Source organism: Capsicum annuum, chromosome 4, assembly GCF_002878395.1.
Source record: "Capsicum annuum cultivar UCD-10X-F1 chromosome 4, UCD10Xv1.1, whole genome shotgun sequence".
Taxonomy (NCBI): domain Eukaryota; kingdom Viridiplantae; phylum Streptophyta; class Magnoliopsida; order Solanales; family Solanaceae; genus Capsicum; species Capsicum annuum.
The window spans coordinates 211,278,201-211,300,116 of NC_061114.1; the positions used below are offsets into that span (position 1 = coordinate 211,278,201).

General features: G+C 33.2%; 2 protein-coding genes across 4 annotated transcripts; one reads left to right on the forward strand and one right to left on the reverse strand.

The window, feature by feature from the left end:
- The first annotated feature begins 631 nt into the window (after nt 1–631).
- Nucleotides 632–6,485, forward strand: LOC107867447 (protein FRA10AC1). 3 transcript variants are annotated; one of them, XM_016713697.2, is made up of 2 exons: nt 632–772; nt 5,196–6,485. In XM_016713697.2, exon 2 carries the CDS (start codon nt 5,418–5,420, stop codon nt 6,147–6,149), a length of 732 nt encoding a protein of 243 aa, XP_016569183.2. In that variant the 5' UTR covers nt 632–772; nt 5,196–5,417; the 3' UTR covers nt 6,150–6,485. The 3 variants fall into 3 exon arrangements, with proteins under 3 accessions (XP_016569183.2, XP_047266922.1, XP_016569184.2); XM_047410966.1 differs by lacking the exon at nt 632–772 and adding an exon at nt 1,137–3,058; XM_016713698.2 differs by lacking the exon at nt 632–772 and adding an exon at nt 3,099–5,052.
- A 273-nt stretch (nt 6,486–6,758) lies between these two features.
- On the reverse strand, nt 6,759–13,717 carry LOC107867446 (O-fucosyltransferase 7). Its single transcript, XM_016713696.2, has 12 exons — nt 13,315–13,717; nt 12,464–12,562; nt 12,167–12,266; nt 11,984–12,051; nt 11,141–11,229; nt 10,807–10,987; nt 10,600–10,728; nt 10,382–10,515; nt 9,646–9,859; nt 8,167–8,351; nt 7,961–8,056; nt 6,759–7,432 (listed from the first exon to the last, which is right to left on the reverse strand). Exons 1-12 carry the CDS (start codon nt 13,459–13,461, stop codon nt 7,279–7,281), a joined length of 1,596 nt encoding a protein of 531 aa, XP_016569182.2. The 5' UTR covers nt 13,462–13,717; the 3' UTR covers nt 6,759–7,278.
- Nucleotides 13,718–21,916: the final 8,199 nt, after the last annotated feature.

Consider the following 21,916-nt stretch of genomic DNA (forward strand, 5'->3'; position numbering starts at 1 on the left):
CCCATCCTAAAGACATATTCTGTGACGACATTGATTTTGGTTCACCAAAAAATAGGTGTGGCGAAACTCGCTTCCAACTCCGGTCATATATATCATTTCATCGCAGGTCAGGAGGTAAATTGTAAGGGAAATGAGTTAATTCCTTCCAGATTGAGGACACGGGGAGTACACCATTCAACTGAAGGATATATACGTACCATTTTCAATAGTTTGGAGTATATATATACCCAAAGTTAGACATCAAGGGCACAAATAAACTAAAAATATAACGAAGAATATGTAAGTATCATTTTCAATAGTTCGGAAGTATATTTGACCTTTTTTCATTAATTAAAAGTAAAACACTTAAAAATACTTTGAATACTTTAATTTAAGGATTATGTTGTATTTGAACTATCTTTAGAATTATATTGTCATTAAATATTGAATAACAACACAAACTGAATAACATATATGAGTTAAATAAGTGGTGAAACGACTAATAATTATGTTATATTTCTGAATATCTAGAAGCAAAGAGATCAAAATCGCATATATTTTAATAATTGGAGGTTAAATATGCTAAATCAAATACTAGATGGATCACAAATTCAAAATTAAAACTTAAGTGAAGGAACAAGGGGTACTTTTGACATTTCAATACTTGCGATGGAATTGAGCGAACAGCAGCCACCTCGTTCTTTTTTTCCTGCGTCTCAAATTCACCATATAATAGTAATAATAAATATTCTTCTATCTTTTTGTTCTGTTTTCTCCGCCTGCTAATCTTCAGGTTAGTATTACATCTCTCTCTGCTTTATCTACCTTTTTTTTTTTTTTTTTTTTTTTTTTGTGGACAGTGTGATTCTATTTATTATATGTTTGGACCTAGGGTTATAAATTGTTGATTTGTCTATTTTCCATTTTTGTGTAAATCAAAGTGCTTTGATCTTTAGAGCACCTCCCTGCATTCAATAACTTCACATCAACTGGTTAAATATTAGTATTATTTTTCTGATAAATGTGGTGTCGGGGTCAGCTTATGCGCACACTTAGACTAATTCCACGTGATACGTGCTACACACCTACCACCACCAGCATGTAGCAGGTAGCTTTCTCCATCAAGATATAGAGCAGATGGGAAGAAATCAGTTAGTGTTTTGTCTCTGCTGGGATTTGAACCTGAGACCAACAACCACTCCCTTGAGTGCAAAGTTGGTTAAATAATTTGATTTACTGGGGTTGCACTATCCTAACAAAATCATATTATTAGATTTTGGTTGTGAGTGTCCTGTTTGGATTAAGCATTTGGGATTGATTGTTGACGTAATGACGTCACAAAGTAGTACACTCTATGTAGGAATTCATTGACCAATTGTACTTTCATGTTGGTCATGCTGGTAAATATCAATTTCAGGGTGCAACACTGACAGTTTGTTGTTCGGGTTGAATGTAAAACTTTCAGCTGCATTGTGTATCTTTATACCATTCTATAGTAGCATAAAGAGGGTAGAAGAAGGTCCTTTTTTAAACTGGTAACTGTCGGCAAAAAATAGGGCTTTCATGTCCTACAGTTTCTTAGCTAAAAGATTGTGCAATATACAATATGTTTATTCTTCTTTGCTTCATGATTCACGACTCCAAGCATTAGTTATAAGGTATATACCATAAAGAGGGAAGAAAAAGCCCTTTCATTTCCTACATTTTCTTAGCTAAAAGACCGAAACATACGATATGCTTACTCATCGTTCTTCATGATTCATGACTCCAAGCATTAGTTATATGGTATAGTTGTTACAAATTTCCAACTTTTTACTACAGCTGAATGTTTCTCAAAACACATCTTATTTTGATAAATAAATAAATAGATATTGAAGTTGTGCATTTTGCTCAAACGAGTTTGGTTACTTTGTGTTTTACCTGATCTGAATTTCATTTCTGATTGGTAGATGATCTGGAAATTTAGGAAATTTTATGGCGGATAGGGCTTATGAAAGGCACTCAACTGACTACTTATGTCTGTGTATACCAAAAAGGGCATTCAAATTTGTATCCTCCAGTTTGTGTGACTTCTTTGTTGTTGAAGTTGAAGTCTGTGGTTGTGGGTAGCCCTAGAATACATAGAGATTATGAAGAATGAAAAGAAGTGGAGGAAGGAGATAGGGTAGGGTCTATGGTTGAGGAGAAGAGAGGCCTGACGACTAAGTGAAACCTTTACCTAAAAAAAGATTGGAGCTAATACTAAATGTTTTTAAACAATCATGCAGCCTTCGCCCTATTTTCAAAATAGAACTTGCTATTTCTTGATAATGAAGTGGATAGTTACTACAGGATCAACATACATGTATTATGGAACTAGGAACAAACAGGAACTTGATCAGCAACAACCACAAACCCAGGGAAATCCCACAAGTGGGGTCTGGGAAGGGGGCGGGTGTACACGGACCTTATCCCTACCTTTGTGGGGTAGAGAGGTTGTTTCTGATAGATCCCGATCTCAAGAAAAGCGTTTCTCAAAACAAGTTTGAGAAATATACGAGTAAAGCGCTAAAATGAAAATATTGGAGTAAGTAAGAGTATTTACAACAAAAATAGTCAAGATAGACAAAGTAAAAGAAACAACCATACTAAATAAAATTGAAGAATAAGGTAATGGTAGATTATGATACTAATATTGGTAAGGATAAGACCTATCACTTGTAACCTCTTGCACATCCTCACTTCCTCACTGGGGCATCTGCCTTGTCCACCACTGAAGCCACTCCTACTTTGCTGTGTATATCCTCATTCTTAATCTTAGCTCTCCTAGTATGTCATACATCCATCTAAGCATCCTCATTTCAGCTACGTTCATTTGACCGGCAAGACAAAGCGAGCTGGCAAGACCAATTAAAGCAAGTTGTGTCGACTGATAAGAGTCTTTACATTTTTCTTATCCTACAAGAAAAATTTATTATCCTTCAAAACTCCAAGAAAAGTGGAGTTGTGAGTCAATTGATGCAGAGCTAATGAATGTACATGCTTCATGAGCTGCGTTTCATTACCCTAGCCTGTGGAATGCATACTGCTTTATGTAGTAGTAAGATATTCTAATATATTAATATTAGTTGCCTCATTTTCAATTGTTGCTGCAGCTTGATATATTGTTTTCTGGTCACAAGGTAACATAAAAAATTTAGAAGGAAAAATAAAGACTATTACTTTGATGGTAAACTGGAGTTACATTTATTATAGCTTCCCAAATCTAACCACTAGGTCCTATACATGCTGGGAATACGAGCAATTAGTTAGTGGTTTGAGACAGATATGTAGTTGAAATATTGATGACTTCTCATGTGGAATCAAACCTACCTAAGGACCACTCTTCCTGGAAAAAACCGTAAGATATTGATAGTTCTAAATCAAAAAGGTACTATAATGTTAAATGAAGAGACAGCTTAGTATATTTGCATGCACCTTATAGTTATTCTTGCCCAACAATCTATCAAGATATATCAGGATATAAAAGACAAGCCCTTCACTCTTTTTTCCACAATGTTGTAGATTTGAGAGTGGTATGTATGTTGAAGTAATTATTTAGGATATTAATTTGGGGATCCAAAATAAGCAGATTCTGGAGATCCTCTTTAATGATGAATTGCAAAACAGTTTGAGACCATGCTGCCTTGTTACACACGAGGCGATTCTTTTTGTTAATACTTTTTTTACTTGAGAGATATATCACATAATCAGAAAGTTTAGATAGGAACTCTATTTTGAAGAGGAGCCCTACTGTGAACTCTAGGAAGCTTGGTGGATGAAAGAATTGCTAACATGGTTGTAGTGCACATGACTTTCTAACTTTTTAGATATCAAGACACTTACATGGAAGACCTTTAATGATACAAGTAAAAGTAAAATTTTAATGGGATATTGCGTATTCTGTTGATTGTATACAAAGTATATTATCACGATACACGTTTGTATGCATTTCTTTGTTTTCCAGGACTATCTAAAGAATATGTTTCTTAGTATTAGGAATTCCAGAATTCGCTAAAGTATAATTTTTTGTGGTCCGATGCGAAGGATATAGTTCATATTCAGACGTGTTGCTTACTGTTCTGGTTTATGTTTTATTTCTAGCATTTCCGTAAATTATTCTAACCATCATTTACTACACATTATTACCGATATACAGTTATTATTGCATTTATTTTCAGATATACTAGACAATATGCACTATCCTTGTGGAATTAAAACTTTTCATATCTTTTTTGTTTTTATTTAACTCCATACTTAACCAATATGCAATTGTTTCTTCTATTTTCTTCAAATAATGATGTCGAGAAAAGTTCTTCTTTAATTTACTCCAAATTAGAACAATAAATAGTTTAAACCATACCAAGTGGCTGTCTGATAATCACCACCTCTTGTTAGCATATGCATAATTGGAGCTCTTGGCAAGAGTGTGAAGTTACTACTAATGAGTTTGAGAATCATAATTGGAGCTCTTGGCAAGAGTGTGAAGTTACTACTAATGAGTTTGAGAATCATGTATTTTACTAGATTGGTTACTTCAGGTATAGTAAAAAATAATGCAGAGTTTGAGTACAATTCGTTGTGTAAGAATATTTAAACCAAATTTTTTGGGTGCTCTAAGAGAATCGGTTATATTGATACAACAACCACTACCTTTACCATAACAATCAGGTTTTGAGGTCTGTGACTTTGTGCCAAAATTTGGCTTATTAGTTCCTTGCTCCCGGCATGATTGCACGGAAGTAGATGAGCCTAACAATCACTTGTTAAATGCCTCTGCTGGCTAGAGCTGTTTTAATCTCCCTTTTGCTTTTGTGTACTTGAACTTCTAGAACTAATTACATTTCAGAAAACTATGAGTTGCCAGTTTCAAATTCTTTTTAGAAAACCATGATAAACATGTTTAGTTTCAAAACAGAAAACTATGATAAACTAGCCTATTATCCACATGTTTAATCTGTGTTAATATATATGCATTTGTCTTTGATGGAGTTGGTCAGAATATTCAAGCATGCCCTTCAATCAATTACACTGCTTAGTGACAGTTATGTGCTGGTAACTTTGCTACTTCTGTGTTTTCCTTTCCCTTGTAATGGACTTGGCTGATAAATCGTTTAATTCTATTTCTTTTCGGAAGTCATAAATCTTTTAATTCTTCTTGTTTATTAGCTTTCTGACTGGATTAATTACTTTTGCAGGAGATTGTGGATACCTTAGCATACTACAAAACTGTTGATTTCCTAAGGTTACTCATTTTCTCATAGAACTCAACCAACTCAAGGATATCAAGAAACATAAAAAGCAAAGCTACAAAGAAAAACCCTTGCTTTGTGGTCTTAAACGTGGATTAAACCCTAAACCTGTGTCATCCTCATATTTTTAAGGTTTAACAGGGATATTTCCACCTCATTCAGAAAATAATGGCTTCGTTTGGGTCTCTTAAGCAGGCTGTCTTTGATAGAGAGACAAGGAAACAGCAATACCAAGATCACATACGAGGCCTGAATGCTTATGATCGCCACAAGAAGTTCCTCAATGATTATGTTGGATTTTATGGAAGAGAGACATCTACACAAGAAAAGTTGCCTGTTAAAACAGATCAGGATACTCTTAGAGAAGGATACCGATTCATACGAACTGAGGAAGATGATATGAATCCATCTTGGGAGCAAAGACTGGTGAAGCGCTACTATGACAAGCTTTTCAAAGAATATTGCATAGCTGATATGACACACTATAAGAGTGGCAAGATTGGTCTGAGATGGAGGACCGAAAAGGAAGTGACATCTGGGAAAGGGCATTTTGTCTGTGGTAACAAACACTGCAATGAGAAAGACGGTCTAGCAAGCTACGAGGTAAATTTTTCATATGTTGAAGCTGGAGAAAACAAACAGGCTCTGGTGAAATTGGTAGCCTGTGAGAGATGTGCAGAAAAGCTTCTTTATAAAAAGAGGAAGGAGAAGGATCAATCTAAGGAAAATCTGAAGGATAAGCATAGAAGGAAAAGGGAAAGATCTGTAAGTGATGATGAAAATAAGGATGATAATTATGAACGAAGGAAAGGCAGGAGTAGAGGGTCGAAGGCTTCAACTTCATCTGATAATCCGGATAATGAAGATATTGACGAGTATCTGGAGGGAATGTTTCCTTGACAGGATGTTCTTTTCAGAGATTTCAAATTTCATTAAATTAGTTTAGGTTGTAGCTAGGTATTTTCGCTTTGGCAATGGAGAGGAAATTTGGCAGGAAAAGTGCAAGTAAATTCGTATGGAGGTTAAGAAACACATGAAGGAACCTGGAAAAGCTGGAAGTATGGAGCTCAAGTATTCTATTTGGTTGTCTCATCCATACAAAAGCAAGAAGTGCAGCAACTGATATTTCTACTTAGTTTCAACAGCTTTTGCTAATAAGTAGCTCCTCTGAATGTAAATATAGAATCCTTGTACACTAATGTTCATTATGAAGTTCCTTGAAGTTTATTCCGTTGACCTAGTGTATATCCATCCTTCAATTTTGTAGATCAATAAGTGTGTTGAAAACATAATCATGTATGGTTGTGTAACTTTAGAAGGTAAGGTTGCATACAATACACTTGTCCATCATGACTTTCTATTGCTCCTCTATGTTAGTTTGCTGTTAATCAAGTACCCACTAGGCTTCACATTGGTTATCAAAATGGATGAAACTGAACTTCACTTCGGTATTTGTGAAAACAATTGTTCAATTAAATTATGTACTGCTATTTAACTATTTCAATCATGTCTCAAATAACTGTATTAAGCTTTATTGGACGCATGGAAGGAGAAGTTTTTCCACAGAAAGTTGAGCCAAATGGAGCAGTTACGACTAGCTCAATTCCAGGTACACCACTTATAAGGAGGAATTGAATTGATTAGCTTTCTTTTGGTGAAAATGTAAAGAATAAATAGATACACCAAGAAAAAAAGAAGAGCTAAATGTAAATAAGAAAACAGGCTCCTCCACAATTAGGCCTGCCTTCCCTCTGTACAAATTTGTCATTTTAATACTCAACTCTTCATTTTGATTTGATCGACATCCCCTTCACGGAAGCCTCATCTCAATCAAACTCCTCTCTCTGCTAAATGGAGAAATCTATTTTCTTCAATCATCTAAACCTATACCGTCACTTGGAACAATCTATTCTCATTGTATATGTACATTTCGCGTGCTAACCAGCTTGTTGCCTGCTCCAGCATCAATAAATAAGACTGGAACGGCATCATCACTAATGCAACACATGGATCTTGTGCTTCATCAGAACTAGCTGATACTATGAGAATTATTCATGTATGGCCATTCCATTCGACATAAACAGTCTGGTAAAGGATTTACATAAAATGCCTCCTCTGAACGGAACCTATCCGTTCCCTTTGTACCTGAAATTGGTCCTTTCCTCTTCCTCGGCGATCCTTGCCTGCACAAATGATTAAGACAACAAAAAGCAAACAACTGAGATCAGATACCAATTTGTATTGATTCTTTTGCTTAACCTACTCATATCTCAATCTAATAACAATAAGAGAAATGATTTTACGCAGTGCAGATGGAACAATAGACTAAAACCCAGATCCAAGAGAAACTAATCGTCACAAGATTTCAAAGATGTACTATAAAAGTAGTAAAGAGCAAACAACACTCAAAATTGTAATTTCAGTTTTTGGCTCTAAAAATTGGAAGTGACAAAGATATCACTCAATACTGGCCAATGCCAGAAAAAATTTCGAAGCGCATCCAGATGCAAACATTTGCCCAAACATACCACAAAGTATGTCCGACTCCCGAAAGATAGGACAAGATTAATTTCAAGTAGATAACTGTAAGCGTACATATAGAAATTCAACCACTACATTGGCAGGACCAGCTAAATAATGGCATCAAGAATATCATCAGCACCGTGATTATATTTCACAAACAGATAAAAATATCTCTACGTTTGACATACCGCCTCCTGTGGGTTTCAATAATGCGATTGGACAGATTTTTCCCCTCTTTCATCGTACCCAGGTCAATTTTGTCAAAAAGACGGACAAGAGTTCTCCTGGAGATTACAAAGATAGTATTAGCAGGTGATATTTATAATCCTCCAAGCAGACTAAACACTAAGTGGGGACTAAAGATACTGATATAGCATGTGTAGAAAGGTCTTGCCTATCAGGAGATATTGTTTTCCTATGCCCCAAAAATCGACGATGTCCCTCGACTGCTCTTGCCATATTTCCGGAGTAGGTAGGAATGAATATGTCACTCTCAACAGAAACGATATAGTCTAGGGCAGCCAATTGAGATGCATGATTGACAAACGGTTCAAGCTCTTCAATAGACGCTAGCTTTTCCTGCAAGAAAGATGGAAATCACTCTTTCAGCAAGCGAGAGACTAATACATAGTTCAGAAGTACTTTGTTTTGAGATTATATGGCTTCTGTAGGACCAAGAATTGAAGGAACGTGCCTTGATAGATTGAGATAGGATACTGATATTCAATAATAATGCATTAGCGAGAAAAGGTAAAATAAACAATTCGTTCATGCCAATATTGATGCTGCCGTTTCAGCACTTGAACAGACAACCACTCATAAGTTCTCTTTGGGATCTCAAGAAGCATCACAATAAGTCCAACTTCCCTGACTGAAAAACAATGACTTTGATTTGGTTAGAATAGCTTAAGCGTTTAGAGAATTTGCTCTTCTCAATGGGAACATCACAATTGCCATTTCAAATATTCACAGAGCTTGAAGTGGATATCTGAGTGACCTGTTTTCTCTATGACGCATTACAGTTAAAATTTGCAACTTTTTCAAAAGATCCAAAACAATTCTATTAATTTTTACCGGTTCTGTTCTATTCACTTGATGAGCATGAATAGTATTTTCCTAGCACAAAAAGAAAGGTCCACGCATACTGCTATAAAGAACGACGATATCAGTACTAAGCAAAATTTGTAGATGATTTTATTCTAATTCATTCCAAGGAAATGTTCAGATTATTATCCTAACTGGGCCAATTTAAGTTGTAACAGCTATGTTACTCACATAGCATATACAGGCGTTGAGGCCAAGAATCAAGCACAATGAGTTTTTGAATTAGTTTCTCATGATCACCTCACTAGTCTTCGTGGAACTATATTCATCTTCTATTTTAGTTTGATTTGGATGTAAAACACTCTTAGAGACAGAGTTATACTAAATAGACTGTAACACAATGTATTTATAGTTAAGTCTTGGTTATTGTTCCATCATCATGTTTAAGCTGTTGAGACTAACTATTGCTTGTTTAAACATATTAAGTATTGTCTTGAGGGTTGATGAGTTGATCTTACTCAAGTTAGACAGTGGCTTGTTTGGTGGGACGAGCCCATCAGGTTCTGGTCATATGCCCAATTTTGGAGGTGATGTGTTCGATAGCACCAGTGATAAAACTATATCTCGTGCTTATCAACTTAAACTATCAACAGGCCCATCTCACACAGTAAAATATCCTTAAATCGTTGACCACTTATCATACCTTCTGAGTTCATGAGCATGCACTAAAAGTTACTCATAGAAATCTACAATCATGTCAGACATCTGACTAACAAAAATCATCCAAGATATTAAGCAAAAATGCAAGGAAGGTTTGCAGACCATATACCTTGTTCATTAATAAGGGGTAGCGCAACAACAAATCAGACATATGGGAATCACCCCCATATATCTCTCCGGCAGCAATATATATAGGAGTGTTTGATGGAAATCCAAGAGCGGAGAGGAATAGTCCAACTTCTCTTGGAGTTAGTGGACAATAGCCTTTACTTCTCTGTTCTACAGGGTCTATGTCCTTCACCTTCCACCATGTGGTGTTTTCCCTACGAAAGATCAAGATAATGAAATAACCAACACCAGATTACAAATTCAAACAGTCTAGTCAATGGCATGCTACTAATGCAAATAAAAGATAGGAGAGAACATTTCTAAAAGCTCAATAGATGTGACAGGGGAAGGGCTACAATTCAGGCCAATTACTATACACAGAAACAAAAAAGCACATCATCATAGATTTCTTTTAGAAGAAATGTACTGATCAGGATGGCATTCAGAAATCCTTTCTTTGTGGATGTTCACATCTTTTTTTACCAACTTCTTGAATGGATAGTTTTGAAGTTCGTATACTACACAATTGAACCCCACAGGAACTAAAATAGGAGAACAGAGAGCCAGGCATCTCACACGTGTCAAATACTCAAAACAAAATGAACGCATATGGTTGTTAAAAAGTGTTGTTGCTTCTTAGTGGACAAACTTTTGTTTGAAGAGGTCAGTATTTAGCCAACAATTAATCGCAAGCACATGTGCCGTCTATCAGATAACTATACGTCATAATAATCTACCTAATTGCCTTCAGTTCATCAGCTTCTTCTGGGGATAGACCATGCGTGCATCCGCTAAAAGCAAGCATGTCTTTTTCAAATCGCAAATGTAAAGAAATATAGGGGCCATAGGATCTCATCCGGTCAACCAACATCTGTAAATAGAAGTTGAATCAATGAAATAGCTCGCAAAGAAATAGTTATACATGTTTTTGAACTAAGCATCAATAAGTGGTCACCTTTCCCATTGCTTCAATCTTGGGAGCAAATCGAAGGGCTTCATAACAAGCTCGGCAGCGCAACTTTTGAATATCAGGAGGCAAGTTGTTATTCGCCAATCTTGAATCAGACTTGGCAGCTCGAATGATCTAAAAAGATTAGATGGCATCCATTCGTTACAAAATGAACATTGTTGCTTTGCTAGCATACAGATTAGTTTTATGTACCTGGTATTCATCCCACAATCGTGCAATCTCTTCCTCATAGTAATCTACACCAGACCAACTCCTAAAATGCTTAACTGCTTTAGTTGCGGTTGCCAGTTCCTTCGGTAGCTTTTTGACAACATTTACATCGTTTTTCAAAGAATTAATAAAATGGTCTTCATCAAAGACATCGGAGAAATTGCTGCAACGTCATGGAAGAGTAAATTTCACCAATTTATACAGTAAAAATAATACAATTAATCTGTAAGGATGAAAAGGATGCTGATCCCCTTGCAACCAACAGTTCAAAATGAGCATACCCAAAAAAAATTGCTCACTGAAGGACATTACGCACCTAGAGTCCTGCCAAAGTGAGCGCTTATCAAGCTCAGGGATGACAAGAGTAGCATTTATGATGCGAGCAACAGCAACCATATCACATATCTGCAACATAACAACCATTACTTTCAGCAGAAAGCCACAACCAATGACAAGTAAATGTTCTATGCATACATTATGTGAACTTTGCACGGATGACAAACTTTCATAATTCCACAACAAAACATAAAAAATCATGAAGGACCAATCACCTTATAAAGAAAAGAATCACAGGTAAAAATTTGGGAACAAGAACGTATACTGGTTTAGGGAAACTAAACCGTCTTCGACAAGAATTGAGATGTGAATCAAATGCTAGAAATAAGGGACAGAAGACATATTAATTGAAGAAATTCATGCCGAGTTTGATTATGATTAGTTAAAGATGCACATTTAGTAAACCAGATTTCCACTCACCCCACTCAACCCATAGAAGGAAACACAATCCATTTTCCATGAGTAAATGTAATGTCTGGTTATGGATGGCTTGAGTTATGATTACCAGTCATCACAGCATATTCAACAAATGAATGAAAGAAGGTAAGTCATAGCATTAAACTTTTTGAATCATTTCTTTCCTTTAAAAGAATTAATCCTAACTTCTAATAGTTACATAAAGGATTGATTCCAATATTTATGTTTTAGTTTGGATCTTCAAAGAAGGTAAACATCAACAGTCTGAACCATATAGTGTCCAACAACATAAATATTCTAGTGGAGCATGATACTGAAGGGTAAAAGAAAATAATAATCCTGAAATTGAAAGAGAAACGGACATCATTAATATGTGAAAACGACAAGAGATGAGAAGAATACAGACCCCAGCTCTCATCTGATTGAGCCCACCATTGGTATGAACCAGCAAATAGCCTCGAGACCCTGGAGGAGCTGGAGGTAAATTGCAAATAGAGATGAGCAACATAGAAAATCATAAACATTTGATTCAAGAATGAACAAAGCTACTCTCTAATATTGAATTGTAAGCGGACAAGGAATTACTTACGTGTATATAATGGACTTGCAGAAACACAAGGAACATAGTCGCGATTTGGGGGCGGTTTCCATAACTTGTCCAAACTCCCATTCCGACTTGCGACATCTAACTGTCAAATCTAAAGGAGTGAACATGAAATACGCATAACTACTTCGTATTTACAGAATTGTACATCGAACGTCTACAAACATACGTTGAATCATACCAGATCCATAATTAATTCCATCATAAACTCAATTTACTAGAAGAAAGAATATCTTTTTCTCGAGAGACAAATCGAAATATATTTTTGAGAGAGCATAAAACCTTGCGAGAAGCGAGAGGAGCCTTTGGCAAATGGGGTGGGGCAAGCTCTTGAATCCAGCTTCGCTCTCTACTCAGCCTTTGGTATGAAGTTTCATGTTGCTATAACAATAAAACACCCCATATCAGTACCAAAACCTTGAACGACAACTATAACCAAGAACAAACGTCAAAATGAAAGAAACACGAAAAAAAGTATTTTCAACATCAACCATCGCCAAAAACAGATATTTTTTTGATGAAATCCAGAAAATTAATGATTACAATCTAATTTCTAGTCCTTAGAAGTAGCTTGAAAAGACAGCTCAAGTTAGCATTGGCAGTTACAGCTTATTTTAGAGGAACATATTGGCTTATTTCCATTTCAATCTCAAGGATTAGATCAATAAACAAAATATCCCTTAATCTCGTGCTGTTTTCGCCTTCCATCCCTAATTTTCTTCAAGTTAAGTTAAGTTTGTTAAAAGTCCCTCGTCGGAAAAGGGATGGGCAATTAATTGTTCTCATGAGCTAGCTTTGGGGTCGAGTTAGGCCCAAGATCCATTTGTTTACAACGTTCCATTTCAGATTGCATCAATCAATCCACAATTTAGCCAAATAAACTAAAAAAAACACAAACTTTACCAAACCCAATACCATGAAAATCATAACAAGCAAGTACACACCCCAGCTGATTTCTCAATATACAAAATCCTCAATATCCATTTCCATACTCAATAATAAATTTTAAAAAAAGTCAAAACAAGCAAAAATAGATAAAACAAAGATTACATATCTTTCAAGAAAACAAGAATAAATAAACAAATAAAAAAAATAGATTTCAAGAACCATAAAAACAGTAATTTTGGATGTACCGTGGGAAGCTTATCAGGCAACTTGGTAATTTCTGATGCAGGAAAAACAACATGAACATAAAGAAGAGCCAAAAGGGCAATTCCAGCTATGGAAAAAGTTAATACTTTGCGCACAATAGCCACTCTTTTCCACTTTTTCTTGTGCATCTTGATCAATCACCACCAACACCGCCACCCTTTTTTACGATCAAAGAAGACAAAAATAGACCAAAATTTCAAATACCCTTTTGGTATTTATGGCTGTTGACGAAATTTTGGGTGATTTTGATTCTTTATTTGCGTGGAATTTGTAACTGTGTTTGATTCTTGAAAGTTGAAATCTTTAAGCCTGGTGGGGTTTTTAGCTTTTTGTTTTTTTTTGTTTGGGTTTCGTTTAATGCCATTTATACAGTTAGTATTAGTTACCATTATTATTATTACTAGGGCGAACGACTAAATCCCGATCTTAATTAGGGAAATTTAATCTTGGATGTGTCGAGATACTTAGCTTTCGATATATTTAGTAAAAATATGTGTTTTTTCTTTATAAAAATACGTAATTAGCTTTCAATATATTTATTTTGATCTTAAATCTGTTGAGATACATAATATATTCAATGAAGTTACATTTATTTTTTTATAAAGATACATAATTAATTTTTGATATATTTTTCTATTATTTTGTTTGTGGAGATACATAATTATCTCTCGATACATCCAACAAAAATATATAATTAGTTAAATTTTTTATAACTACTTTATACAAATAAAAAATTATGTAAATATGATTAATTAAGATGAATGTTACGTTATTTTGGCTTATTATTATTCACATTTGGGCTTTTGGGCTAAGCACAATGAACGTTTCAGATTAGTTAAGATGAAGGTTTCAGAAATTCTCTCGCATTCCTAATTAGTTGTCGTATTTACTAAATATAAATATCTAAAATTTACATATATACACTAAATAAAATGACTTTATTATATAATATACGAATTTGATAAAGTATTTATACATATCCCAAAATATTTATATAAATTCCTTTATTTTCAACTTTTTCTCTGTTAAACATTATACATCTCTCAACAAGTTTTCTCTTCCGTATTTTACTCTCCCATATCCTCCCACAACACCTGATTTTTACTCCATAATTGAATCCCCTTATTCTCGATAAAATTCAAGAATGGGGGTTACAATTTGTAAGTTTGAAGATTTTTATTTATTTTATTTTTTTCAACTTTTTCAATTTTTTAAATTGACTGTATATTGTTGTCGTTGCATGTTTGTTTTACCTTATTTTGCAAGTATTTTCAAGTTTAGTAGTTCGATTTTTATGTTTTCTTCATATAATACAAGTTCGATTCTTGATTTGTAGATTTTTTTTCAAATTTACCTATTTTTGTATTTTTCAGTTTATTTTATGAATGCATGTTTGTTTATAAGGATTTACCACATTTTTGCAAGTATTTTCAAGTTTCGTAGTTGATTCGGGTTAATCGAATTACTGAATAAAATTGGTAATGGATTATTGTCCTAACTTTAGTTTAGGACTTAGTCAGTTAGATTCTAAAAAACAAGATATACCCGTTGGGTTTGTTCCTGGTACATTTGATTTTGAAGAACCCAATTTCGCAGAGAATCGTTCAAAGCATCGAAACGACCCGACAATAATGAAGAGATTGAAGGAAGCGGCCATTTCCAAATCAAAGAAATCAAGTTAAAAAATGTCCAGTAAGAAGAAGTTTGATGATTCCGGTAGACCACGTCTTCCGAAAGTATTGATTAAACATTATACTTTACTTACGTTGCAACATTAGTGTATAATATAGTGGAACATAGAATTTTGTGCAACACTAATGTATAATATTACTAGTATGTTATACATTTCATTTTTTTATACATTGGATGTTTTTATTACATATAAGAGGCATTTGAAACTGGGTGTGTTATTATACATTTATGAAGTCTTCGTTTTGTATAATGTTTTATTGTACATTCTGACAACATTACATGTCATAGATGTTTAAGGTGAAATGTTAAGTCTGATATTATACATGTGTGCAGGGGAAGATTTTGAAATTTATCATGCTTGAGTTTGCCATTATCACCGGCCTTAAATGCACCGGTGATATTGATGAGTTTATGTATACTTCATCATCAAAATCTCCTTTGATGTCGAAGTATTTTCCTGAATCTGGAGGGGGTATAACTAGGTCAAAACTGATAACACGTGTGAAGATGGAAAATTTGAGAACTCTGGAGATGTTCTGAACCTTGCGATATTATATTTTGTTCATGCATTCATGTTATCTCAGCATAAAGAAGCACCAATTAGTGTAGCTCACTTCTAAATGGTCGAGGATGGTCGGTACATACACTTTCCATGGGGGAAGATAACTTTTGAAAATTTGATCAAATCATGGCGGCAGAATTTCAAAGTTGCAAAGTAGTTTTATTCTTTGGGTGGAATGCCCCACGCTTTAAATGTCTGGGTATTTGAGTGTTGCTCTGTGGTAGATAAAAAAACTGCTTTGCAACAGAGAAACATCATCCCAAGAATACTTAACTGGTCTGTGGAGTGTACAAGGACTAAGTATGAATCTTTTATGTCTGGCATGTTCAGTAAGGTAATTGTATAACATGTTAAGTATTTTTATTTTATACTCAATTTATCGAAGTTCTAATATTTCATTTTGAAATTAATTTTTCAGTGTTCTTTCAAGAATTTACAACCTACAAGCGAAGAAGTTCGTACTTTAGATTTATCTTTCTCTGAAGATTTTGTGTTTTTTGATCCAATATTTGTTGCTTCCACTTCTGTTGCTGCAACATTGAAAACGTCATGCGATGAAGATCAATTGCGTGTTGTCACTGCAGATGACGACTATGATGATTTCACCACTGGAACTACTCTGGAATTTCTAAGAAAGGCTCGTTTGGCTACACCTTTATCAACTGAACAACCATCCAAAAGAAGAAAAATAGTTATGTTTCAGGAAGTTAGTCCAACTGCGACAGATGGACAGAAATCAACAAGTTCTCCTTCAGTACGTCATGTGTCTGGTATGTTTTCTAAAAAACAATAAGAATCACTAGATAAACTACAAATTTGTGTGTCTGATTTTGATCATCCTCATCAAGTAAAAATTGGTGTGTCTCCTGACCGCGAACAACTCAAGTCTGTTCCTTCATCTTCCACAATGCCTGAAGGGACTTCTAAGTCTAATTTAGATATGAAGCATATAAAGAGTTACATCAAAACATATGTAAGTTAATTTTCTTGTTCACAAATTTTTATTTTTGAAAAACATTACTTGTTTCTAATATCTTATTGTTTATCTGTACGTTATAAGGTTGATGAGCAAATTGCTGAGCTGAAAACACTAATCTCCAATATACTTGCTGAGGTCGTTAAATCATTGAAGAAAGAAGAGAATAAAGAATCTCCGGTATAAAAATAATTTTTTCTTCAAATTTTTAATACTTTGAATAAATACTCATACATTAGTATTATTCATGATATATAGGAGGAGAAAATTATTCATCAACAAGAAGGTGCAGAAGAAGGCTCAAAAATAAATGACAGTGTTTTATAAGAATGATTTGTCGGTAATTTTAATCTAAATTAAATTGGCGTGTTACCATAAATTTGTATAACTCCAACATCTTAGCCTATTTTTGTTTGGTTCTTATACAACATGAAGATGAGTACAAGGGACCAGTCATTCACATAACAAATGATGAATCATCAGTACTTGAACCTTTGAAAATAGAGATCCAAGATTGTGTCCACATTCATACTGAATGTCCAATAATAACTGGGGTTCAATTCGAACAGAAGGTATATATATGATATGTATAAATATGGTTATACATTCACAACCATGCATAATAGATATTAAATTATAAAAAATATTTTCACATCATTATATAAATTTGATTAAATGTACAGACATCCGCTTGTCAATTTTTTGTAGGATGAGCACATGAATGATAAAGAAGAGGAACATGAAGAAGAATCGAAAAACACGCACAGTAATGATATGGAAGATATATCAGTATATTTTTGTCTCTCATGTTGGTTTGTTCTTGGATGAATATCAATATTTTAAAACTCTTTACTTATAGGCTGTTACAATATTATTATACATCATTTGAATGTATAATGATATGTTATACATTATTAATACTAATAGTCTATTTGAGAAAATGAATGTTCTTTATGAATATCCTCATACTTATCTATGTTACTTACAATTATTTATGTAGTAACATTACTCAATCACCTAACAACTCAAAAAAAGTATGAAATACATTCATACGCACTTCTTACAGACAACAATTGCAAATCACTGTTATAATTTTTTTCCTTTTCAGCTAGTTGTTGCTTTGATTAAATGTTCAAACCTTCTAATTATCACTTAATTTAGGTTGACCTTATCCCTAATAAAGAGCGAGCTGGTCTTGAAGATTTGGTGAAAGAATATGGTCCTGTGATGGTACATTTGTTGTTATTTTTTAAAAACTCTTACTGGTTTAATACTTCAAAATTATCTACATAAACTTATCAGTGATGGTACATTTGTTGTTATGTATTGTGCACTAATAATATTGGTCTTTACGAAATTTTGATGATTATCACTATTTAACAGGATATGAACTCATTCTACTAAATTACAATGGATTATGTATAATTTGCATCGTAATACTATCTTATTTTGCGACTGTTTCAGTTTCATTATACATTCATTTGAATGTATAACATTATGTTATACATAAAATCAACATATAACAAATACATACGCATTTATTATACATATCAATTTCAAATTACCGGTACATATTTTTTTCATTCAACTACATATCACTTTGAATAAGCTTTCATACATGATGATTGTTACTGAATGTAGGATGAGCTTTAAAAGAAGCAGGTTGTGCTGAAGAATTGAACATACAACATAGCCCTTATATGAAACATTTAGAGGTATTTTTTTGGTTGTTCATGTTATTTTTTAACTCAAAACTTACATGCTTATACATTCACCCCATGCCTAATAGATATCAAATTATATAAAAAACTTTTCATTCACCATTTTATGACTTTTCAAATCACTATTATAAATTTTTTTCCGTTGAACGATGTCTCACTTTGAATAAACGTTCCAACATTCTACTTCACTCTTAATTTAAGATGAGGTTATGTCCGATAAAGAGGAAGCTAGTATCGAAGATTTGAGAAAAGAGCACAGTCCTGTGATGGTACATTTGTTGTTTTTTTTCTATTTTACTCCTACTGATTTAACACTTCAAATCTAAATACATAAACTTGCGACATATTACTGTTAAAAAAAGGATCATAATATTTCTATATGCATATCTAAATTTTTGGATTTTCATTCTACATCGATTTATTTTTGTCTTGTTACTTCGTATTATGCACTTCTAATATTGGTCTTTATTAATTTTAGCTTATGATGAATATTTAACAGTATATGAACTGATTCTACCCAAGTACAGTGGATTATGTATAATGTGCATTGCAATACTATCTTAATTTAGGGATGTTCCAGTTTCATTATACTTTCATTTAAATGTATAACAGTATGTTATACATTCATACAGAGTATTATACATTCATATTCAATTTTTTATATATAGAGATTTTAAATCACCTTGACATATTTATTTTCTTACATAATAATTTTATTTAAAATAGGATGAGCATATTACCGTAAAAGAATCATGTTGTGCTGAAGAACTGAACAAACATCATAGTACTGGTGTAAAAGATTTGCAGGTATTTTTTTGACAGTTCATATGTTGTTTTTTAACTAAAAAATTATCTACATAAATGTAGCTGCTGTTTAGATATAATTAATGAAATACATTAATATGTTTGCTTGTACGCATAACACATCAATCTTTTATCTGTAGGATGATGTCAATGCCACACTAACGAAGTTTGTTCAAGATGCTTTAGACGCACTATTATTTGGGTTGTCAACACCTTCAGATACAAACAAATTTGATGTTGTTACATATATAGTGACGAAAAGTCAGTGATCACTTCCAGATAGTCAGTTTCCACTTGATTTTTCGGATGCTCAAGTAAGGGAGCTTGAAGCAGCAAAAACACGTGAAGTCAAAAAATCACTTGTAAAAAGAGACAGAAAAAAGTCAAAGATTTTCAGGTCACCATACATCACAAAATTTGGATCAAGCTCTAAAGATGCGGGCAGTTCTGATAATGAAGAGAAGTAGATGTATGCTTTTGATGGTTGTACCATTTACGAAGATTTGCCTAATCAATTGATCAACGATTATTCACAGTGGCTTGAAATTGAGTTACTCAAATATCATGCTTCCAAGTAAGTTATTTAGAAAGATTTCTAAATTATTAAAAATAGTACAGAAGAATAAATCTTGGTGAAGTCTAATCCTTGTTTATGTTATAGAAAACAAACAGACAATCACTATCTAAAAAATGCTCCAGGATTAGGTTATCCTCTATTGGACTTTGTTGTTGCACAAGCACTCTCAAAGAATTGATTCTACTTGATGTCTCAACGCAACACGTGTTGGAATGATGAGGTAAATTAAACTAAACTATACCATTCTTGTTTAAACTTTTACTAAAAATGTACTCATTGTTACAGAATACATAGAATCTATTGTATGATTACATATCATACATGTGGTGTGATGTATAATCACATTTTAAACATGCAATGGTAACAAATCATACATTCATGTTCTTTGTTGAAAACATAATAATAACTAAAACATATGACTTAGAATTTATTTTATGATTAAATATTATACATGTGGTATGATATATAATCACATTTATACATGTTATGTTAACATATCATACATTCATGTCCATGACCAATACATAATAATAACTAAAACATATGCATTAGAATCTGTTGTATGATTAAATATCATACATGTTGAGTGATGTATAATCACATTATATAAATGTAATGGCAATAGATCATTCACTCAAGTTCTTGAGGAATACATACTAATAACTAAAATATATGCAGTTTTCTTTCAATGTTTAACATAATCTTACCCATTTTAACATGTAGCACTTAGACGTGATATTCTACCATTTGAGAAAAAATTAAAGTTGCAACAGTGTGATACATATAGAAATATGACAACCAGCTGCTTCTTCAAAACATATATGGAAAAGACATACGAATGATATTTTCCAACAGTTAAAACAGATCAGATATCCACGCAAGAAGACTACGCAGAATCTGTTGCTTGTGCTTCAAATAAAATCGCTATAACTAACATAATTAATGAATTCTATATTCCTGCGGATTTACCATGAGTATTCCTGCGGATTTACCAAGACATTTGGTTGATGAGGTATATGTTCCTGTTAACTGTGGAAAAGAATATCACTGGGTACTGACTGTAATTGTGTTAAAGGAGAGAACGATATGTGTGTATGACTCATTGTCAAGCAAAATAAAAAGTGAAACACCAACCGAAATACGAAAATTAGCAGTCATGCTGCCTACTTACTTGTCGGACAGTGGTGTCTTTGAAAAGACTGAAAGAATTGACTAGTCAAACTTAAAGCGTACGAAGGGAAGCTTAGTTTGCAAAGTGGTGAGATAAGTCACAACCCATTTGATGTTGAATACTTTAAAAGCATTCCACAGCAAGAGTCTGATAGTTTGTAAGTGTCTCTTACTTTTTAAATTTTAACATGTATAATCATGATAAATTAGTAAACGTATTGGTCTTTCATTTTATTATAAAATCAGGGACTGCGGGATCTTTGTGGCTGCATATGTAGAAATATTGAGTGAAGGATAGCAAGACCATTCATGTGAGTTTGAAGCTGCAAGTCAACGTGCACGATATGCTTCGTTATTATGGCATTACAGAGTGACGAAGGCAAAGAAAGGTTATACGAGTGATAATGACGATACTCCTCGGCCAAAGAATACTTTTCTCCAATCACCGGATGAAAGTGCTATTATTACTTTGGAATAGCTCCTTCGAAAAACATTCTAATTATTTTTTTAGTTGTTTCTGCTAAATAGTTATATACAGTAATATATTTTTGAATGTTGGTTTTTAGGCAACATTATATGAATGACAGTTTTTTGTTCTAATACATTTACATTTACATAAAATCTATTGTGCTTATTCTATATTGTTTGTTAATTAGTCATTTTGCCTAACATAATATTACTAACAGTGTATAACAACAATTTACATATTAATAAATTATATATATGTAAAACATTATATTTTTTTCTAGCATTAAAGAAGTTAATATTATATTATGAGTTAATTATACATTGAACAAGTATCAATTTATTTTTGATAAATCTATTAGATAACATCATACATATTGACACTTTTTCATTGCTTAATTGAAAACAACTACGGTATTCAAAAAAATTTAAGAAGAATAACAGTAGATCGTAAATTGTAAATAAACTTAATGTATCAGCCATTAGACGTAATACTGATAAGAAAATAAGAATATTTTTTAATATCATACATACATCTTAATGTATAATCCATACTCTTAACACAAAATTGTTTGCTTTGTATTTTGCTAGTTCTTATGCTTTTCAAAAGTATTTA